The sequence below is a fragment of the Coccinella septempunctata genome, chromosome 6, assembly GCF_907165205.1.
Source record: "Coccinella septempunctata chromosome 6, icCocSept1.1, whole genome shotgun sequence".
Lineage (NCBI taxonomy): Eukaryota > Metazoa > Arthropoda > Insecta > Coleoptera > Coccinellidae > Coccinella > Coccinella septempunctata.
The window spans coordinates 11,166,354-11,184,737 of record NC_058194.1 but is presented as its reverse complement, the minus strand read 5'-3'; the positions used below and the strand labels follow the sequence as shown (position 1 = coordinate 11,184,737).

General features: G+C 37.0%; 1 protein-coding gene across 30 annotated transcripts in view; it reads right to left on the bottom strand.

Moving 5' to 3' along the window:
- The window catches only part of LOC123316081 (collagen alpha chain CG42342), a 404,706-nt gene that overhangs the window by 60,206 nt on the left and 326,116 nt on the right, over positions 1 to 18,384 (bottom strand). For 28 of the 30 annotated variants that reach the window (XM_044902017.1, XM_044902020.1, XM_044902038.1 and 25 more), the window contains one exon: positions 9,382 to 9,426. In XM_044902017.1, coding sequence (XP_044757952.1) covers positions 9,382 to 9,426 — 45 coding nt within the window. The remainder of the gene's footprint in view (positions 1 to 9,381; positions 9,427 to 18,384) is intronic. The other 2 variants (XM_044902018.1, XM_044902048.1) reach the window with 1 other exon arrangement.

Here is an 18,384-nt window from a genome sequence, read left to right as displayed (position 1 = left end):
TATCAGGCGTAGAAACAGACTGCTATTACGTCACGTGAGTTCATGTAACATCATGTACTGCATAATTTGAGGTGATATCATGCCTAAAAACGCACTGTTATCACAACTGGTTGTCGACAAGGGGTGACGTTTGGGTAACCACGAAAACAGAAGGGTTTGTTTGGTTTTCTGAAAGATGACCTCCTAGAGAGAAATGGGGATAGTGGCTTCTTCTGTGGTAACCGCTCAACACTTAAGTACTGTCTCTGGCACGTTATCAGCACCAGGAGAGGTGGAGGGATTAAGGGAGTCCAAAAAGAAACGTACGTCCTCGACCCCGACAGTTATGCTCTCGATGGAATCAGCAGTACGTGGGGAAGAAATAGGCGGAAGAGTACCAGCTGGTTCAGGGGTGAAGGTACCAGCAAAATGATCCGCAAAAATATCTGCACACTCGCGGCTATCAGTACACTGGACGCCTGAAGAATTCCTCACCAGAGAGACAGAAACCTTGGAGTTGAGAGAGGATCTGATAAATTTATAGAATCTCTTAAGATTGTTGGGCGGAATCAATGATTCGATATACGCGTTTTTGGACTCCGTCAATTTGGACTTCAGAAAGTTGGTTCTGTGTAAGTCGTAACTCTCTTGAGACCTGTGACGAAGATAGCGTTGCCACAAACCTCTCTTCTTTCGAAGCATAGATAGTACACTGGATGGAAGCCAGAGCTCTGCCGGAAAGTGTTTCACCGTATGTTGTGAGGAATTGTCATATATGGCAGAATTGAGGAGAGTACATAAAGTATCCCAACACTCTTCAACATCGCCCCGCAGTACAGATTCGCAGTTGACCTCCCGCAGCCGTTCATTAAGCGACTCATAGCTGATTTTAGTATAACGATTGTGTTTATAAGAGTTGTGGTTGAGGTTCTGGAATTGAAGCTTAGCAGTGATTACACAGTGATCCGAACGGCCAATTGGGTCAAAATGTTCGATTCCACTCAAAAGATCAGAAGTCAGAAACAGATCCATAGTGAATAGTGAATAGTGAGTTTATTGTGCTAATACATATCATAAAATGTTTACACTCGTCATACAATATACATTAAATTTGAAATGTCTCAAACTAATAGGAATGGGAATGTCCATTCCCTAACTGGATCACATACAAAATTCATAGAAAATAAATAAAAAAACAAACAAAAAGTCCCCAAAATTTGCATCAACTTATCGAGGGAAACCAACCGCATCGAAGTCAAAATTAAAATAGTCGTCTAAGTCATAAAACGCACATCTCATCAAAACCTTCTTAATCGAGTTCTTAAAAGCCCTTGGGTACAGAGACTTAATCTCCGATGGAAGCTTGTTATAGATCTTCTTGGAAAGATAAAAAGGACCATTTTGTGTCTTACTAAGGCGACAAAAGTTATTCCGAAGCAAATGTCTACTCCTTGTAGTATAATCATGGAAATGAGCATTCCTATCAGAATCAGCAACATTTTTATGGGCATAAATCAGTGCCTCCATAATATATAGGCAAGTGAAGGTGAGGAAACCATTCTTAATAAAGAATGGCTTACAGTCATCACGATAATTAAGGCCACTCACCACTGTGAGGCAAATATTCTATGTCGTGATGATGAATTACCCCAAGCAAGAATTCCGTACCGTAGACTCAATAAGTGAAAAATATGCCGTTCTGAGGACATTTGGAGATAGACGATTGGACATACTTCTAAGAAGAAATATGTTTCCACATAGCCTTTTTGCAAGCTGAGCAGCGTGAACATCCGGAGGGTGCTGTCCAGTGCAACACCAAGAAACCTGACGTCACCAATAAGATTAGGATCCGCAACGTACCTCAATGAAAACAGCAATTTAACGGTCTTTTGATCATTCACAACCAGCCTGTTGGACGAGAACCATTCGAGGGCCCTCGACTGCGCGGCCGCACCCTCCCCCAGCAAGGAAACCAGACACCCGGATGCCAGGGAGACAGTCGTGTCATCCGCGAAAAGGATTGTCAAATATTTGTCTAAATATAAGGGTAGATCGTTTATGAAGATTAAAAATAAGAGAGGTCCCAGAATCGATCCCTGGGGTACCCCATAATCAACTCCCCGCTGACGAGACCATGAATCATTGCTAAAAACGCATTGAAGTCTATTTGACAGGTATGAACCGATAAGTTTACAACTGTCTCCCGAACAGCCGTAAGCCTCCAGCTTTCCAAGCAAGACGAGGCGATCCACGCAGTCGAACGCCCTCGATATGTCCATAGTAGATGGACACAGTCTAGAACCAAATCTATTCGGTTGACTGATGATCTGAAATAAGCAGGCCTCATCAAGTGCGGACAAAAACATAGAGACAGCAGTCGTTCCATCGATGGAGAAGTTGAAGTCCCCCACAAGTCACAACTACTAGATTTTTCTCAGACTGCTCGAGGCCCACAAGGTGATCATGAAGAAGAGTATCGGAATCAGAGGGATGTGGTCTGTAAACACATCCAAGGCAGCAAGAGAATCCCTCGGAAGATAAGCTTAAAAATAAATTATCAATAACAGGCATGTGGAGCATTGAAACTTCAATCCGGAAATCCTGACACTATTCGAGACATAAATGCAAACACCATCATATCCTGTTCATTGTCGCAAAGAAAAAGTTCAAAACCGTCAATAACAAAGAGACTGCCCGGAACTCTCTCATGAAGCCAAGTCTCCGTCAGGAAGATCACATCAGGGAGAAGTTACTGGACCCTAGCACAAAATTCATTGAACTTGTTTTTTAGAGAGCGAGCGTTGGTGTAAAATATCTTCCATTCAGAGGGGTTGCCCGTAAGTTTTTTGAGGGGGGAAGCTGTACGATTGTCGGAGTGCCCTTAAGGAACTTGATAGTAAAATCATTTTCACCCTTCGACTGCCGAGTCTTCAGCTCATCACGAGCTCTCCGAAGAGTATCATGTTGTTTCGGAGTTGAGCCATCAGATACGGTGTAACCCCGGAGGTCTGTAAAGGCAGCTAGTTTCTTCTTGTTGCGGAGGATGCTCCGAACAGTTATTGGATTCGATAAGGAGACAAGTAGTGGACGAGGTCTTTTCCCCATTGATACTCCAATTCTGGATAAGGACAAAACGTGATCTGAGCTCCTCTGGGTAATATGGTCAATGATGTTGCCAACAGTCGCTTGCAGAGTACCAGTGCCAGCATCCTCTGGTATACCCCTAATCATAATATTGTGAGAACGCCGAACCCTCTCCAATATCTCACTCGGCAAAGCAAGGCACTCTCGATGAGCAGTCAGTTGGGGCTCTCGAGTAGCAATTTGATCGTTCGATCCGGCGAAAGATGATTGCAGTCTACACAGGGCAGAAGATAACTCGGAGATGCTTGATTCACAGCTAACCAACCTTGTATCCTGACGCTTCAGAAGTGAGTCATGATTTTTAATCTCATTCGAACACCGACAAATCTCCTCCGTCAGCTGCTATTGGTTGGTTTTGATAGATAACATTTCCTCACGTAATGAAGCCATGTCATCAAATAAAGAATCAAGCTTGGCTATCAATTGGTGAAATTCTCGCATTGTTAACGGCGCAGCATCCACAGAAGTGGAAAAGAAGCGGTATGAACCGTGCCCGGAGTCCTCCTTGACAGTAAGCACAAGACCATTTTTTACTCAATTCATTTAAAACAGCTTTGTCATTACGAGTGACCATGGCACATTCAAGATGAAATGAACTAGAACAGGTAGAGCAGGCAATGCCATCATGGGCTGAAGAAATAGCTTTACTACAACTGTGGCAGGAAGTCATCGCCGACAAATGGAAAAGTACCCACAGTGCATGTCTGGTACCTTTAGATAATATGGGATTATTCGTAACAACAATCTCCCGCTATATATGAGTCCGATTGCGATAAAAAGATTAAAAACAACTGCGATAAATTTATGTGAATTCAATTCACTTATTTCTTCTCGTAAACGGAATTGAAGCTGGAAACATACAATGTTCACTACGAACAGCAACTGAGAACACACTAGATTGTCATTTATTGTCAAATTTTATATTTAAATTGAATCCCAAACACCACAATTTCAAAATTAACGACGAAATTATAAGACGTTGAACTAACTAAAGCATCACACACATCCAAAAATTTTGGCGTGACGTGACTTTCCATGACAACACGTGAGCTCACGTGACGTGAGTAATCTGTTTCCGCCTTTAGATGTTCGAACATAGGACAGCAACGTATATGGTCCAACGCTGGATAATGTTGATAATTATCGAATATTGAAAAAAAAGAATATAAAATTCATCCCTGCGCGGGGAAGGAGGAATGCCCCTTCTTTTTTTTCAAAAACAGAAAGGCTCCCGCAAGCGATAAGATAGCTAATGGTAAGTTGAAGAAATTACTTAAATTAATGAGAACAAAAGTCAACTGTCAGCTCTACGAACAGCAGTCAAAAGACTGGAGGGTAATAGGATAAACTGAACACTTGATCCACTTACGAGCAGAGCAATTCGGATTCATAAGGGATCACTGACAGCGTGACAGCAGATGGATCCCATAATACTCAATCAACAGATCTTGTTTCATTAGACGTCCGTGGAGTGAGTTATTTATAAAATAAGATGAGACACATATTTGATGAAGCAATGCAAGTTAATTAAAAATTATCCGAAGAACAATAGTTGACGTGAAAATGGGAGGAGAATATGCTGCACAATCAGAAATTCGGAACCGGAAGTGCCTCAAGTGTCGGTACTTGGGCTCCTACTGAGCAACATATGTTCACGATTTATACAAGCTGACACTTGACGCTGACGACTGAATTCGCAATTCGACATTGCAAGCCAGAAGTCATATAACGAATATTTCAAGAAGCTGTCGAAGAAACAAATGTGTCCAATGGAAAGCGATATTACTTCAGAAGAGAAAGTTGCCAACCACGATCAATCTGGAGATTTAATGAGGAAATCGTCTGTAAAGATGTAGTGAATTATTAATAATGACAACCTGGTCTATGACCTTTTAATTTAGAACATGACAGAGGATGACTGGAGAGGTCAGAATTGCAAAGAAACACCTTCAATTCGGCCGACGTTTCGACATATTTAATGTCTTCATCAGGGCAAATTTGTATTGGTTTCTTTTAAATCAACAGTAAAATCAACATCCGACAATAATACACAAAATGGAAATCTTCGCAAGGAAAGAAAAACAACATGCGATGGATTGACCATTGGATTGACCCATGGTCCCTACCGAGGTCCCTAATTGTTCAGATTCAAAATGAGAGCATTCAAGCGGCACCATTCAATGAAACATGCCATTAATCTGGAGCATTTATCCGAGAGTTCACCAGGTGTTCGAGCCGATATTGCCAGGGAGGTATCGTCCGCAAAAACAATAATTATACTCGCAATGATATAGTCAGGTAGATCATTGATGAAGAGCAGAAAGAGTAAAGGTCCAAGTACAGACCCCTGCGGAACTCCCAAACCGACATCATACTCATCAGACCAACTCTCCTGGATCCTCACCACCATCGTACGGTTAGTGATGAAAGAACGAAACCATTCTAGCACTATTCCTCTGAAGCCAATGTTGTAGAGCTTACTCAGAATGAACTCGAAGACAAGGCAATCAAACGCTCTGGATAGGTCGAGGAACAACCCGGCAACACAAAGACCACCATCCAAGCTCTCATAGGTGTATTTCACAAAGGAGAGTGCGGCAGTCTGCGTCGATCTACCAGATCGGAATCCATGCTGGCAATCGGTGACTAAGTGGAATCTACTCAGGAAGTCGATCATACGGATATACATAATTCCCTCAAATACTTTCGAGAAAACACTCAGTATCGGGAAAACACAGTATAATTGCTGATGCACATAGGATCACCTCTCTTGAACACCGGAATAACAGTTGCCACCTTTAGCAAAAAGGGAAACTGATTACTCGAGACCGAGATGTTGATAATGTGAGCAAAATGCTCAGATATCGGTTGAGTAATTGCCTTCAAAATCTTTGCTGATACATGGTCAACACCTGAACATTTTTTATTTTTCAATGTACTAATTGAGTCAAGAACTTCATCGCAACTGACTGGTAGAAAGAAGAAAGTATTACATTCTATCACTGACAAAGAACAACATTGAGATATGTTATCACCATAATATACACTTCTTTCACTAAATGAAGTATTCACCAAAAGCAGCAGCCAATTGGAAAGATTAGGAAACCTCCAGACCATCTTTGTTCAACGTCATTTCTTTAGCCAGGTCAGATTTACGACCATTAGCGTTATTCACGAGTTTCCAGACAGTTTTATTAATATTTGTAGATGAATATTTTAATTTGTTATTACATTCTAACTTGGCTTTTTTCAATAGGGATCTATAATTTATTTTGTTTAGTCTATAATTTTCATGAGCTTCGTAGGATTATGAATTTTCATATATCCAATATAATTTTTTCAAATTAGCACCAGCTGCTCTGACTTCAGGTGTTATCCAACTTTTGCATTTAACATTAGAGTTTAATCTTTTCAGTGGGAGTCATTCCTCAATTGAAGACCTTGTAATTTGAATTAAATACCCAAAACAATAATTTACATCAACACTGTGATATATTGGATATGCATGTCCTAATTTATTAGTGAAAATTCTCGTTGGCTGGGTAGAAGAAACATGTAGATTGAAGGATATCATGAGATTTTGCAGAAGGCTCTAATAAATGCAAACTCTTAAATTTATGTGTTATTGGTATTCTTATGATAAAAATGTTGAAAAGGTCATAATTTTTGAATATTTCTGCTGGGGAGGGTCCTTTAAAAACATCGTCGAAGATCAAGAAGACTAACGAATTCATCGAAATTCAATATTTTTAAATTGAAACCCACATTAGTTAATAAGTATTTGAGTTTATTAAAAGTAAATCATCCAGGAAGAATTTTGCAATCGGAGAAAAGAGAAGTTTCGAACTGCTTGATTAGTCTGTGACTTAATTATTTGTTGGTATTGTTGGGAATTCATAAACAGTTCACGAAAAATTTCAATCACTTATCGAAACATCGAATTCAAGTCGATTCATTTCTTAAACATAACATCTGTGGATTGATTTTGATTTTGAAAGTTTTTGCAGAATTTAGTCGTTATCTGCCAAACGGCTGCTGAGGATTTTCTTCTACACAAGTCGGTACTCAACAACTAGTTGTTTTGTTTCAATTCATTAGTGTCGGTATTTTTGAGCAAAATGCAAAATGGAACCCATAAACTACGTCTATCCTATCTCTTTTCCTTTTTAACGGACGTAATTGATTTTGATCACTTAATCTTCATCAAATAGTGTAACCTTATGTCTGTGGTATACTAGGTATACATGCTCATAAAGTGACAACGCGTCGATCACTTATCCATGTTTCGACAAGATTTCCGGAAGGCTTTCTGCTTAGTAATCCCCAGAAGTAATCGCAAGCACTTTAGTGTTCGGAAGCTTTTCAGGAGCTTAGTAATCTAAGCACTAATAAGCGATAAAGGCATCGGCTATCTGAGAGATATAGTGTGGAGGAACAAAGCGATGAGCTCACAGAGCAAGACCAGAATCTACAAAACGTGTGTAAGACCTATTCTCACGTATGCCTCAGAAACTAGAGCCGATACATCGAAAACAAAAAGCATAATGAGAACCACAGAGTTGAAAATATTGCGAACCATCAAGGGAGTCACTCTAAGGGACCGAATAAGTAGTGGTGACATAAGAGCAGAATTGGGCGTACAGGATGTGGTGAGGACACGAAAACGATTCTGGAGGGATCACGTAGAAAGAATACCAGAAGACAGATGGGCAAAGTGGGCTAAAAATCAGAAACCGAACAAACGCAGACCTGTAGGCAGACTACCAAAAAGGTGGTACGAGAGCTGGAGTTCAGTATCGCAGGAAGATCCCAGAAGAGGGCCAAATGTACAGGATTGAACAGGACTTGGTCCTATTGAAAGAGGAAGAAGAAGAAGACTAAGCACTAAGCCTTTTGATAAAGTGTTCGAATTACAAAGCAGTGGTTTTAAAAAATGCTCGGGAGCACAATAAGGCTTCAAGTGCTTTCACAAGCACTAACCACAATGCTTTGGCACAGCTCTGCTTTGTATACATATTTGGGCAGTCCTATAATTTATGTGATTAGTAAAACAAAGCAAAATTATAGTAATCATTTATATATTATTAGAAAACGCAGTCGAAAAACTCTAAAATCCTAAAGAGAATTCTATTATTACCTACTCACGTCTATGTTCAAAAATTTGTCAGCAATTAGATATGTATTCACTTATGATTTTGCCGACGTTTTATAACCAGTTGTTTCTTTCTCAAGGCTAGAAAAGTCGTCATCAATTACAAACAAAATTTTTCAAAATTTAACCTGATCAGATCAAAGTGGAGAATTAACGAGCAGTTTTAATTGCGACAGTAGAAGGAATAAAAACCAACAAAACATAATGGGAGGGAATCCGCCAAATTGAATGCGTCTCAATAAAAACGATGAACTAACACATATTCACTCATCTGGTTCCTAAATTATGTGCCAATATTGTTATACATTATTTCAGGCGAAAAACAGGTAATTACTGCGATTATTGGTGGTCCTTCACAGCGTATAACCTCACTTCAGTTCCAAAATGGTCGTCACGGCGTGATGGGTTCTTTCCCACACGTCCCATTTTGGAGCTCCAAAAATTAGAAATATTTGAAAATAATATTTTAAATCAACGACTAAGATAAAACTAGAAAGTAATTTGATGTAAATTTTGTGAATGGTTATGTGATTGTGCTGCTAATGTGTGATTATTTATCACCGCGTGATTTGTTAAAGACTATTTTTGGGGATTGGTCCTATCAAGCCTCCTGCAGTTCCTACAACCACCAAGATCTGAACTGAATTGTTTTTGGGTACATAGTCTAGAGTGCTGAGCCCAAATTACCGTCATCCTGGTTTAGAGGGGCTGCTAGCCGGGGTGATGTGATCACCAAGAAATAGAAAGAAAGAGAAAGATAACCTCACTTCAAAAACCAGCTCTCGAGTAGGATAAGCTACGATCATCTATATGATCCAAAATGACTTCGAAGGGCTAGTTCATGTCATGTAATTATAAACAACAAAATGAACAAAAGTGCTCGAATGAGTATAAGCTCAGATTGAAATAAAAAATCATAATTCCCAAAAAGTTCGACTTATTCTCCTTTTCGGCAAACTGCTAAGAATCTCTTTGAAACAATTAGTCTGGTGTTCAGTTTGAGAAACAGAAAAAAAATCACATTAGTCAAGTGTTTTATACACAATAGAATAAAACTGTTAGTTACGTGAAGAATGCATTAAAAACTTTTCAACATTCGAACTTACCATTTCACTGCCTCCATAAAATTCACCAGCGGCATCTCCCTGAAACAGTGGAAAAATATAAAAAAGATAACGAATTCACTGGTATTGTGAATTGCAAATGAGGAAACACTAAAAGCGTACCATCCAGAAGGAATGAATTCTTCATGAAATATTTGGCAATGAGGAATGAGGTTGTTAGAAATCAAATGTAAAATAATGGGCCATATGCATAAAGAAGTAGTAAATGCTTTCACTTCAGTTTATTGAAAGGAAATTATACATTTTATAAGCAACTGACAAAGATAGTATTATAATAAAAGCAAATACTCTTCTTTATGCATACGACTCAATAACATTTCCGAGCACCTCGAATTTTGTAGATTAACTGTACCAAAGGCAGAGAGGAGGAGAGGTGACTTTGAGGCGGCAGTTCCCCCCAACAAATGCTTCTTAAAAATTCTAGCTGTTTGATGAGACTTTTTTTTATTAATTCGTTTAAAATCAATATTCTCTCTTTTTTTCAATTGGGAAACATAAATTTCTCGTAAAATATTCCTGAGATTTCTGATTCGTAGATGTTAAATGTTGATGTTTATGTTCTGTGTGTTTAATGCATTTTTATATATTCGAAGATTTTCAATCCAGTCCCCCAAGCCAAAATTCTGTCTGCGGCACTGCCATTCTGTGGTGAAGTGGCATATGATCGATTCTTGGTATGAACATAGATCTCAATGAAATACATTGAACAACATTGGTTATTTATTACAATTCCCAAAAGAGGAATCCACACAGAGCTCTCCAGCCGATTAGGCACGTTGTTTATTGAGCCATTTCTCTGTGTATTCGAACTGAAACTATTTTTAAATATTTAATATTTGCATCTAGATGCTCAGCTACTTCCATTACCTTTTCGAAAAGCTGTCGGATAAACCACCGACGTCCGACCAGGAAACTGAATTAGCGAATAAAACTAGCAGTATTCGCCGCAAGACGAATATTTCCAAAATAAATCCACCAGTAAGATGACAATATTCATCTTGGGAAGAAATATACTTCACAAATATTACTTTATTCCTGTGTCATCCAATTGATTTGACGATCAATTGGATTTCCCATAGTTCTGTAGATGTATCATGTCCATCTGAACCATAAACACATTGTTGTTGTGTGTTCTGTGATCTGAACTCATAACTGCGCCGACGACCACATATCGATGCGTAAATTTGCAATTCAAGAATATGCCGAAAAAAATAATTTATTCTTTCATATGTAAAGAAAATAGAAGCGTAAGTATTAAAACTCGTAATATGTGAATCGGTTCATTGATTTTAATTTTCAGTGCTCCGAAGTAGATAAAATTTTCAGGGCGTTAAGACAATGACTTCAGCAAACACTACTGACTACACTGCAGTGAACATTTCACTGCAAATCAACTGAGAACTGTTAATCCACGTATATTGTTGTATACAGAAAGCATCTCTTGCAGGAAGGGTCCATTTAGGAAAAATTATGACCTTTATTCAATGGTACTTGATTGCTTCTCCTTCAATATATTCAGAAATGCAGAGGTTTTATCGATTTTAATTTGGAAACCGAGTCACTTGTCAAACTGTTGTTTTGAAAGTCAAAGTTTTATGAAACCTGCTGTGAGTCTTGTTCATTGATTAATCAATTTGTAATTTGTATATTGTGTCATAAATAGACCATATCATAAGGAAATCATAAAAAAAGCACCAAGAAACTATACTGACATACAGGTCTTGTATATTTCTGTAAAGTTTTTTTCAAGTGTGATTCTGAAAACTCTATAAATAATACCTACATATGTAAAGGACTAAAATGTGTATGCTATGATGGTATATTGAATATTGGTTCATATTAATTTTTGATATATGTATATTTCACAAATTCAACTAAGTTTATTAATTCGAAACAACCTATTGCACAGAAATAACATATTCGACGTAGAGTCATTCGGGGTAACTGAGCTCAGACAGTAAGTGTGCGCAGTGCGTATATCTCGACTATGCAATGTATGAAAGAGGGGTTCATTTGGGTGAAGCAAGGGCGCAGAATCGCCAAACTAGTTTTTCATAGGAGTGCGCCGTTCGACGTTTTGTTAACTTTTTATTTGCAATTAATCAAATTCACTACTTTTCTTGTTAATTATTTAGCATCTCTGCATATTCTGCCAGGTCCAAGTTCCCAGTCCGACAGTGTTGAACAATAATTTTTTTCGATCATACGCATATTAATCTAAATATATAATAAAAATTTCAGGTTCTCTTAGCTGCTCAACTCTATAAAAACGTCAATTCAAATTTTGGCTTACTGGGGAAAGTGTACGCGGATTAGTGTGCGCATAGATGCATTATGTGGTCATTAGTTCAGTGAGGAATAAATTATGACATTGTTGATTTTCTTGGTTAAGACTCGATCAATATTGTCCCATTTGTTCAGAAAAATATGAAGAGCTACCAACAGGGGAATGTATCAAGTGTTGTGTTCACCAAGAATGGTGGCACGAACAATAATGCAGTGCTTGTAAAAAAGCGCTTCTGTACTGACAATAAACAGTATTTCTCTAATATTGTAACATTTTGATGACATTATTTTGTAATTTCTTTGATTGTGTGGTTCACTAAGCACTGCGTTCACTTACTCCGTGAGGGTGCGCACACTTACCCGCATTACGAGGCATGTGAACGCACTCCGGCTTTCAGTAATAAATATTTTTTTGCGGAAAAAAATTTTTTGTTTGTTTGCTTTTCGATGTTTTTCATAGATCAAAAAATTCTCTATCTTATGAATATGTTTTAATTTTCCTAGCTTCAACATTTGAAACAGGGTATGGCTTGAAAGGCAAAAGTGTGCACAGTTGCCCCGAATGACTCTATAGCAGATCACCATATACTTTTGTCTCCTAGTCAAAGCTTTATTTATTGTCCATAATTCAAATTTTTGTGATTTTCTCATGAACTGCAAATACAAATATAGTACATCCAAAAGCGTTTTCCATTGATATCAATTGATTCCAAAAAAAGTTCAGATGAAAACTAACATCCTGATGACAAAACAGAATCATCCTTTTTTTCACTCAGGATATTTGTTTTCTGATCTGAACAAAGTCGATATGGAAATTTAATACAAGGAATAGAATTCGAATTTCGCGCCCCTCAATTATAAAACAGAAAACTGATACTAAAAAGTTTTTCTGTATTGACAGTGCGTTTTCAGCGCCATCTCAAGCGTGTTTTCACTGACCAAAATGTAGTCGATTTTTAGTACTAGAGATATGAGGGCGTTTCCTATCGTTCTACTCTATAATTTTTGCTGCTTAGTTTAGTTGTTTCACAGCCTTCGCTATCGTCTTCGGTTGTGATTCAATAATATCGTAAGCATCAATAATTCTTTATATGTAGTTGCTACCTACTGTTCATTTATAGCATACTATACTACTGTATACTATACTATTATACTACGGCATAAACCTCTTGTTTAAGCGCTCCGTATAATTATATACCAATAGGATCGGCACCTCTGCCAATTCATCTGTTTTTAAAAGTGTAAGCCAAATATTCGAGCACTTCTCTTGAACTCCATCATGTTGAAACCACAATGTTTCCATTAGAATGTTTTCTAACAAACCAGACAAAGTGTTCCCAACAATTATTATAAATTTCTCCTGTCAACCTATTTTCGAAAAATGAAGGCCAATCGGAACCATTGTTGTAGATACCGTACTACATTCATCGCCAATCTAAAGGTGGGAATTTTTTTGAAGTATTGATCTTGGATTATTCTGATCCCATACCATACGTGAAAATTATAATTATTTGTTTTCTCAATTTGAGGAGAATTTCAAGGAAGGCAGTCGTGGCGAATATGCAGAGTTCGAAATGATTCTACCGATACCGATAAGTTCAGGATCTATTGAACTATGAAGTTTCACTTATAAGGGAATGTCTATTCATTAACCTGTATGACGACGCCAAGTAGAGATTTAAATTTTTTATTTTTAATTGATTCTTTGTGGTTATGAAAACGAAAAAAATCATAATATTCAAGTACAGGGTGATCTAATATCCATGAAAATAGGAAAAGCCTGAAACTTTTCCAGTACGGATCTGATTTATTCGATTTCAGAAATATTGAACGCGATAGTAAAGAGTGACAAAACTTCAAAATTTGAAATATATTTGTTAGAGAGTTATTGAACTGTGAAATTTCACTCATAAGATGAACATCACCCTGTATATCCTAAACAAAGGCTCTCGTGCCATTAAAACCTCTTGATACGAGTCCAGCCTGAGGACATTTTTATGGTATATGTTTGTCGCATTCTTCCCGGGACACTCTGTATATTATATCGATACTTTTTCGGTCCAGAGTCTCAAACAAATAAAAAATCATTCTGTAATGAATTTGAAACGAAGTACGGTTTATAATTAACGATATCAATTAGGAGTACTTCAGTATGGTATTTAATAATAAATAATAATACCACACTGAGGTACTCCTGATTGATTTATTAATTTATAATTAACAGTTAGATATAAAATATAATGGACTCATTGTATATTTTTTGAAGTTATGAGTAGTTAGTTTTGTATATTTCAATAAAAATGATGACATCAGAGCTTCATTCGTGTTTCTGAAATACGAACAAAGTTAACCTAATTCAAGGTGCACATAAACATGATAAAAAAAAATTTAATTATCTCCCGAATAAAAATAATAGAAATGGCCGGAGTGGAAAGTTTTTCTTGAACAGATAAAGCTGCATTTACAATTTAGCGAAATTACCTCGCGAAAATCACGCGGGCAAAAATTACTCGCTTCGAATAAAATTTCGCACTTTCCAAAACAATGATTAATTCAGAACGAAAAATTTCGCGAGTGGAGCGAGCCGCCTTCAGTTTTGGTTTCGCAGTTAGCATGGAGATTGTGGACCACGTTTACACTATTATACAGGGTGTTTCACAAGTAAACTGACAAACGAAAACCGTCAATAGAGGACATGAACTGAGTTCAAAAACATCTCTTATGTGTCTTAGGTACTCCTTTTCCGCTATACAGGGTGTTTTTTGAAATCTCTCAAAGTTTCGTTTGGCTATAACTCTTAAAATTCTTGATCGATTCGACTGAAAATTTATATTTAGGTTAAAATTGTTATTTTCTATGAAACAGAACATTAGAATTAGACAAAAATCAGGGCCGGGCTCAGTGAGGCTTCATTCATCTTCCAACTCATGAAAAACACCCTGTATGTAGTTTTTTATCATAATTTCAATATTTTAGTTATTTGCATGAACGACTGTCTCCAAATTCAATGAATCGGTGGTATGCCCTATCCGTGGATTATTTTTAATTAATATATGTTTTGTGGTCAAACGCAACTCAAAAAAACGGCCCCTCATAAAAATGGATTTGGAAATGTTCTACTACCTTTTTTCGTTCTCGAAATATAGCTTACTTTTGTTTTTGATATTTATAGCATATCTCGTTTTTCAGAATTGTCATTTAGGCCCGGTTGTTCAATTCTTGATTAAAGTTAATCCTGGATTAATTTTGACATTTCAGTTCAAACCTGTCACGTTGATCTAGGATTAACTTAAATCTCGGCTTAATCCTGAATTGAACAATAGAGTCTTACAGTGATAGTAAGCTTCATTATTGTTGATGAACAAAGGTAGAAATAGAAAACTAAGCTCATGAAAAAATAATTATAACTTGATATCTTCAGAATGAATCGCCTTTTATAGACAATTTGGACCTCAAGTACTTTTCCGGATTTATTTTCACCTAATTTGCCCTTTTAGTGGGGGTAATGATTGAAAATTCGAATATGATATATTTCTGAATTCTTCATTGATTACATTATTGCCATTATTGTATCTATGAAGAATATGGTATTATTACTCTTTGTTATTGAAACATCGATCCTATTCATGCATAGAAAAAAGTATTTATCGGTATTTCAGGTCATTTTATCAAGTCAAAATTCTTCAGAATGCCCCACAACCCACAAGTTTACTAATAGAGAATATGCAGACGGATGGATTCGAAGGGGTGGACACCAAAATTGGCCTGATTGATCCCCTGATCTAACACCCCGCCAATTCTTTCTTTGGTGTCATTTGAAGGCCAAATTCTATGAAACAGATCCTGACAATGGAACAATTATTAGATCGAATGAATGCTGCTTGCGACGACATTTGTTACAAATGTACGAGGATGTATTGATATCTAGTTAGCCTAGACCAGTTCCATGCATAAAAAAAATATTGCGTTACCATAGCAACGAATAATAACACATTAGAAGTGTCAGGTCAAAATAGTGAACCAGAGTTACGCAATAAATTCTTTTAATTTATGTCCACCGAAATTGTGGAAATCGAAAAATTGGAGTATCGAGCCATCATCAAGTACCTGTATTTAAAAGGGTCAAGAGGTAAGCAGATTTACGAAGATATGTTTAATACCTTTGGTGACCAATGTACTTCGTATGCGACCGTTAAAAATTGGACTGCAAGCTTCAAAAGAAGTAAATTTTACATTGAAGATGATGACCGATCAGTTTCTGTGTCAGTCCCCGCAAATATCGATGCAGTTCATGACATGATTTTATCAGACCGCCGAATTGGGCTAAAACGGACATCTGAAGCACTGAATGTTTCATACGAACGCGTTCATCATATAGTTCGCGTCAATTTCACATGAGAAAGTTTGCTGCAAAATGGATCCCCAAATATATGAATGTTGACCAAAAGCGTGCAAGGGTACAAGCATCGCGTTCGATCTCTGCTCGATTTGAAAACGATGTAGACTTCTTAAATTGAATTGTTTCTATGGATGGAATTTGGGTACATTTCTACGATCCAGAAACAAAGCAACAATCGATGGAATGGCGACTGGCAACACACTGGTTCTCCAAGACCTAAGAAGTTTCGTGTCCAAACATCTGCTGGAAAAATTCTTGCTTTTTTGGGATTGCCATGGAGTAATCATGATTGATTTTTTGGACAATAAACGGAGATTACTTTTCGATATTACTGACCACTCCACGGGAAAAAAATTAAGAGAAAAGACGCTGGAAAGCTATCCAAAGGTGTTTTGTTTTAGCAGGACAACGCCCCTGCACACAAATCTCTTGTTGCCATGCAAAAAATTCGTGATTCAGGGTTCAAATTACTAGAAAACCCCCTTATTCACCAAATTTGGCTTCATCCGACTATCATTTCTTTACTCAACTGAAAAAAAGTTTAAAAGGTCGTAAATTTTCTTCCCACGAGGAGGTAAAAAGAGCTGTCTGTGGTGGTCTGGTTTGCAGAGCAAGAGGAAACATTTTTTTTTGAAAGGTTTAGAGACGTTGCAGGTTCGCTGTAACCAATGTATCCAATTAAGAGGAGAATATGTTGAGTAATAAAGTATTTTGACATTGAAATTTTATTTGGTTCTATAGTAGGCTAAGAAATTTTCAATATATCCTCGTAAGTAAGTTGTTGTTGTTGAATTCTGATCGATTAAAATATAAAATCATTATATTTTCGGAATTCTGTGTTACATATGTAGGTACATATTTTTCAATATATCCTCGTAATACAATAAAACAAGCAGTTATGAGCCTCATAAAGAGGACCAAAAAGTGTATAGACTGTGGTGGAAATCATTTCGAACACCTACCTGTCAGAACTAGGTATCCACAGGAAAACGATTTATTATGAAGATCAAATTTTAATTATAAGTTTCAAGATAACGTAGTTTTTCTTTCCATATTTGTGTATTACAAAATTACACAACATTTTATCATTGTGAATGACAATTTTGAATGACCGAATATGGTATAATTGTTGAAAACATAGAACAGAATATTTATTGAAGAAAACATTGCAATTGAAAATTTCTTAATCCATTGTCATGAAATGCTCTATTTCTTAGAGGCGTCTGACCACAAAACAATCATTTATAAAGCACGATCCACAGGTAGGGCAACCCAATTTTCCGGAATTTATTCCGAAACAATCATACATGCAGATAACGAAAATTATCATCATCATCATCATGAAAAACTACATAGAGGGTGTATTTCATGAGAAATCACGGACAAAAACCGATAGACCTCCGGTTCGCAGCGAGGGGCCTCACCCTGCAATTACTCGCAATTACTGAGTCTACACTAGGCGAAATAATTTCGCGAGGAAAATTTCGCTAATGTAAAGGCAGCTAATTTTATAGATATATATATAGATATATATTTATTTTGTTCGAAGTACATAACAAAATCTACAAGAAAAAACGTCAAACAAAGGTACATTAAAGAGAAATCGACTTTTCAGCCTTACAAAAATCAAAGTATTCCTTAATATTATAAGGTTCACACCTCAAAATAAAAGAATTCAGTTTACACAGCAGTAGTTTCTCTGTATTTACGTCACGAAATTGCCTTGGCAATGCATTAAACATTTTCATGCACATGTACATAGCATTATGCTGTGTCAAAGTGAACTTATGAGCTGGATAGAGATAACAGTCTATTTGCCTTGTCTTTACATTTTTATTTCGATATAGCTCAAAAATCTCCCGATGCTGAATTAAATACTTGAGGGAACTGTACACGTACAATCCCGTTAAAGTATGAATATTGCCAGCCCGAAAAACACCCCTACACGACTGCCTGTATTTCATGTTCATAATAGATCTTAAAGCATACTTTTGTTTTACAAAAAGGCTGTCAGTGAAGGAACTGTTTCCCCAGCAAACGATACCATATGACAAATTAGATTGAAAAGCAGCATAGTAAAAAATCTTCAAGGTAGGCAGATCAACAGACTTTTTGAGAACATTAATGGCATATAAAGCCGAGTTCAATTTTTTATTTAAGTGATGTATGTATATGTACATCCCATCTCAACTCACAATCTACATGAACACCAAGGAACCTGGTAGATTCCGAGATCTTCACTTGACTTCCATCTAGAAAAATTTCATTTGGGAATTGAAATTTTGACCTTATAATCAACA